Source organism: Vollenhovia emeryi, unplaced genomic scaffold, assembly GCF_000949405.1.
Source record: "Vollenhovia emeryi isolate VEMERY1.0 unplaced genomic scaffold, V.emery_V1.0 DF939402.1, whole genome shotgun sequence".
Lineage (NCBI taxonomy): Eukaryota > Metazoa > Arthropoda > Insecta > Hymenoptera > Formicidae > Vollenhovia > Vollenhovia emeryi.
Genome location: NW_011966964.1, coordinates 70,739 through 75,982, shown reverse-complemented (window position 1 = coordinate 75,982; position 5,244 = coordinate 70,739). Strand labels below are relative to the sequence as shown.

At 53.9% G+C, this 5,244-nt stretch overlaps 1 protein-coding gene across 3 annotated transcripts; it reads right to left on the bottom strand.

Annotated features, from left to right (window-relative positions):
- Nucleotides 1-299: 299 nt before the first annotated feature.
- On the bottom strand, nucleotides 300-4,025 carry LOC105557937 (ankyrin repeat domain-containing protein 27-like). 3 transcript variants are annotated; one of them, XM_012005352.1, is made up of 3 exons: nucleotides 3,915-4,025; nucleotides 3,356-3,834; nucleotides 300-3,290 (listed from the first exon to the last, which is right to left on the bottom strand). In XM_012005352.1, the coding sequence occupies exons 2-3, from the start codon at nucleotides 3,703-3,705 to the stop codon at nucleotides 1,007-1,009; spliced, it is 2,634 nt and encodes an 877-aa protein (XP_011860742.1). In that variant the 5' UTR covers nucleotides 3,706-3,834; nucleotides 3,915-4,025; the 3' UTR covers nucleotides 300-1,006. The 3 variants fall into 3 exon arrangements, with proteins under 3 accessions (XP_011860742.1, XP_011860741.1, XP_011860743.1); XM_012005351.1 differs by having other exon boundaries at nucleotides 3,356-4,025; XM_012005353.1 differs by lacking the exon at nucleotides 3,915-4,025 and having other exon boundaries at nucleotides 3,372-3,445.
- Nucleotides 4,026-5,244: the final 1,219 nt, after the last annotated feature.

The window sequence follows — 5,244 nt, the reverse complement described above, 5'->3', positions numbered from 1 at the left end:
ACTTCAGCTACCGCTCTTTTCCTTAGTTGTTTCTCTTTATGTAAAATCAGTTAGATTATGTAACATTTGTTAGATTATTGTCCGAAACGTGCCAATAAAGGAAGTTTTCCCGTTTGTGTCGGATCACTCGCCCGAATTAGTTAAATGTTTGCTGGCGGTTGAATTTTGCAATTTGATTTTAATTTGTATACAATGTATATATGTGTGTAACATGTGGAAACATGTATTACACTTCTCTCGTTTCTGTTCTCAAGATGGGGGTATCTCAATTGCATAAATGAGCGACAAATCGTACGAATACGTATACGTATCTATATTTTATCATCTTGTACAAAACAAACATTTACAACTAGTCTTATTGCTTCAAATATATATTTTTACAGCTTCCGATTATATATAAAATATACGAATCTATTTGTGACCTGATTCATATTGCACCATTTGTCTCACTTATCTACTAATATTTCTCGTTAGTCTCACTAGATTGTTCGGTACGGTGTGTACAAATTTGTGCAATTCTCGCGATTCTAAAGAAGAAATCTCGTTCACCGGTTCGGAAAGATATATCGAGGTGCGCACGAGACTTAATTGTAGAATCGCAATTGGCACGTATAATGTTAGATGCGTAGATCAGAGTTAAGTCACGTTCGGACGAAGTTGGAATCACGTAAGAAGATACTGCTCTTCTTAATCGAAGATACTTAGCTAGAAGATACTGTTAATCACATACATAAGGTACGTACAATAAAGAAACAGAAACAGAGCCGTTGACAGAATAAAAATCGTCGTCCCTCTGTGCGGAGATTTCTCTCGGTACAATTTACATTACGATATATCGGCGTAAGTCCGAGTGGACGTCTTTCATTTTTCCCCCGCGACGGAACATCGGATGATGAAGAAATCACGCGAGCATCATTAAAGGCTACGTCTAGCGAAACTGTTGCACTAATTTGAGGTAAGTGGAAAAGACGTAGAAAAGCTCAAGACACGAGGCTGATGCCAATAGTCAGTCGTCGGCCGACTGCGCCGAGTTTTGTTTCAGAATCTTGAGTATGTCGGCGCGATTCGCGGAGAAGGCGACGGACAGCCTCTCCTCGGCCTGCCGCAGCGGTGTCCTGTTGCGCAGATTGCGCGAGCCGGTGCACGCGCCGTATCTGATCAGCAGGCCGACGGACTTGATGTTGCCGGCCAGAGTCGCCAGGTGCAGAGGCGTGTCGCCGTCGCGATCCTTGACGTCCACGTCGCAGGTCGCGCAGTTGAGCAACAGCTTCGCCGCGTCGACGCGGTCGTTGAGGCATGCCAGGTGCAGCGGGGTGCGACCCTCCAGCTTGGTCACCACGTTGACGTTCGCGCCGGCGTCCAGCAGCAGCTGCACCATCTTGGTGCGACCAGTCGCGCTCGCCACGTGCAACGCCGTCTCGCCTAGGCCGTTGCAGGCGTTGATCGCGAGCGCCCGTTGCCTCCGCTTCCGCTCCAGCTTACCCTCGCCGATCGCCGAGCACCGCTCGCAGTCGCAGAGCGGATGGTGGCATAGGTTCGCGCGAGCGCCCGGCGGCCGCTCGCGATAAACCTCCAGGCCCAGGTAGTAGCACGCCAGGCATATATCGTCGGCGGTGATCGCGGCGAGCAGCTTGTCCATCAGTCCACGATGCTGCGCCGCGATGGCGTAGCCCTTCGAGTGCGACGGGCTCTTGCTCTCCAGCACGGGTCGGCGACGTTGCTGCTGAAAAGGCGCAGACTGGCGAGGCTGCGCAAGGACGCGCCGCTGAGCCAGGGCAGCGTCGCCGCAAATGTCGTCCGACGCCGCGTTACACCTGAGCAGTTCGGCGATGGCCTCGCTGTACGTCACCATCGACGCCGTCTGACCCTTCTTGTTGGCCGTCCGGCAACTCGCGCCGTACTCCAGGAGGATATCGACGATCGCGCAGTAGCCCCAGCGGGCCGCGAGGTGCAACGGCGTGTCGCCGTTGTCGTTGGCGACGTTGGCGTCTACCGGCGTCCTCATGTGCTCCAGCAGATACAGCAGCGCCTTGACGCAGCTCTCGTGGCCGCGATCCACCGCCAGGTGTAACGGCGTGTTCCCGCGCGAGTCCACCACCGCGGGATCCGCGTTCGCGTGCAGCAACAGCAGCAAGATGTTCTGATGGCCCTTGACGCAGGCGTGGTGGAGAGCGGTCATGCCGTCCGAGTCGACGGCGTTTATATCCGTGTCGCGGTCGAGGAGGAAGTCAACGATCACTATCTGATCGTGCAGTACGGCGGCGTGCAGCGGCGTCAGACCCTTGTCGTCCCTGGGACACGCGTTCAGCTCCCGCTGCTTCGTCCAGTTTCGCTCGCAGGACGCGCAGGTGCACAGGGGATGGCAGAGCGCGACGTCGTCGACCCGCTCGGGCACGTCGTGGGTGGAGATTCTTTTCACCTCGGACAGATTGCCGTTTCTGATGCACGCGAACAAGTCATCGGCGGACGAGCGTTTCGACTGGTCCGTGGACTGACCGCATCTCTCCTCGCCGTAGATCACACCGGACTTGATGTGCGCGATCGCGGCCTCCAGCGAAGTGATCAGAAAGCCGATCTCGCCCGCCTCGTAGGCGGCGCTGGTGGAGAGACGGAATTGCCTCATGAAGTACAACTGCGCCGTCCAGTTGGACAGGCCGGCGCTGACGACGAGGAGCACGAGCACCGGCAGCAGATCGTCCGACGTGACGGACGACGACGTACCGCGCGACACGTAACTGACGGTCCTGCGCAGGCACTCGATCTTGCCCAGCACAGTCACGAAGCAGTCCAGCCGCGACAGCTCCATCTTCCCGCCGTGGACGCGCGACTGCAGGTCCGCGCGCACCCGCAGGTCGCTCAACTGCAGCCCGTCCAAGTTCCGGACGATCTTGTTCAGACTCGCGTCCTCCGCGGCGGTGCGGGCGGACAGCGATTTCAGCAGCACGTCCCGCAGCGCATACAGAATGTACGTCTCCAGCGACACCCTCATGTTCCGCTGATACTGCCTGCTGCCCGGCGCCCGCTCCCGCAACGACGCCGCGTTCTCCAGCAGCGTCTCGAGGCAGTCCGCGTACAGCTCGCGCACCAGATCCCTCTGCACCTGCAACGGTTCGCGCTCGAGGTTCTTGTGGACGCACAGGAAGTCCTTGATCTTGGCCTCGAAGTCGTCGCGCAGCTGCCTGTCGGGCAGCTCCACCTGCAGAAAGTTGACGGCCTCCTGGAGATTCGTAACCACGTCCACGCAGCTGTCCGAGACGTACATGCCGGCCTCCAGCGGCCGCTCGATGCACCTGCGTGGCACAATAACCGCGTCAGACCGTACGTCCGGGACCGAGGCGTTCGCGCATCAGCTTACCATATACGATATTTACGCAAATCGTCGCTGTAGAAGATCTCCTCGAAGAGCAGGCGCGAGGAATACTCGTCCTCGTTGTCGCGCTTCACCCGCAGGACCCGGTCCTCGAGCAGGACCTCTCGGCCGCTCAGGCTACTGAAGCGGGCGACGGCGGGGTTGTCCCGCACCGGCACCAGGACGTGAGCGTTGACCTCGCTCTCCTGCAACCGCCGGCTGGCGAAGCTGTCGCTGCGCGGCACGCAGACGATCCAGCCTTCCTGGACGGCCCGCTGGAACGTGGCGCCATGCTCGTCCCGGAGGGCCCGCAGGAACCGATTCTCCGACAGATCCTCGTCGTATCCCGCGTTCATGATCGGCTACCGGGCACGGGGGGTCGCCGGCGTCCGCGGCGGGGCGCCTGGCATCGCGCACGACGCGAATTCAGGCAGCGACGGGCCCAGAGCCGGGCGAAAGCGAGGGCAGAAAGCGACCTGTCAACGCTTAAGTCTGTCATTAGTCGTAGACGTCGGACGAGGCAGCGGTAAACGTAAGTCGCGAAAGGCTATTATGTGCAACTTACGTTTTCCTCGGCCTCGCCTTACGTCTACGACCAAGCCTTAAACGTTCACGGATCGTCCTCTGCCATCAGCCTGAGTTGAAATTGAGTGAGGTTAAGGTTAAGGATTGGGGTTAGGTTAGGTTAGAGCGGGAAGCGCGAGGGGTGACAGCTCGATCTCGCGGCGAAGAGCGGCCTCTTCCGGTCCCGCGGAATCTCCGGCCGACGAGCGACCGTGCGAATTTTTTCATCGAAGCCTCGGGACGTCCTTATGTTTATTCTATTCTCTTCAAGTATATCCCGATTTTCGTCACCTAGACAGCCCTGCTGCATTGGTGAAACATTGGGCCAATGTTTGGTTGTATTGTAGCACGTTTGCTCAAAGCACTGTGCTACTAGAATTCTTCGGAGGTGAGCGCTTTGAAAGCATATCCAACGGAGGTTATGAGCTGAACAAGAACGCACTTTTTTTTGAATGAATTATGTACCTAATTATCTGTTTAAAAGAAACTAACGGAGTTTCTTTCTGATGCGAATTTGCGTAGGGTATGAAAAGAACTTTCTTTTTGCAGTCGAGAGTTCGGAGAATTGACGACACGAAGGCGAATTCTTGAACTTGCAACCCTGGATTTTATACCAACGTACGTCGTTTGACTTCGAGCTTTTGTGCCCGTTAATTTCTACCAATGTGGATTAAATTGCTTTAGTCTCGGTTTAACAATTGCTTTTATATTTTTCGAATTTTTGGGGCTGGAAGAGAAGAAGAAAAATCATTAAACTGAGATTAAAATTTCGTCCGCGTTGATAGAAAAAATCATTCGTGACACCGAGGGCACGCTCTCCCAAGGAGAAGAAAAAGTCAGGATGATGTCAATTTGATGCCATATTGACAAAATTTATGTCAAATTTTGGTCAATTTGATGCCATATTGACCAAATTTATGTCACATTTTGGTCAATTTGATGCCTTATTGACCAAATTTATGTCACATTTTGGTCAATTTGATGCCATATTGACAAAATTTATGTCAAATTTGGATCAATACGGCATCAAATTGACCAAAATGGCGATTGTTTGGTACATGTACACGCACCGGCATTAATGCTGTCCCTATCCTTGTGAGGTGCACGCACACAACTACAGGGACTCTAGTTGTGTGCGTGCACCTCACAAGGATAGGGACAGCATTTATGCCGGTGCGTGTACCAAAGTGCACCAGCCCAAGGAGAAGAAAAAGTCAGGATGATGTCAATTTGATGTCATATTGACCAAATTTATGTCACATTTTGGTCAATTTGATGCCATATTGACCAAAATATGACATAAATTTGGTCAATATGGCATCAAATTGACC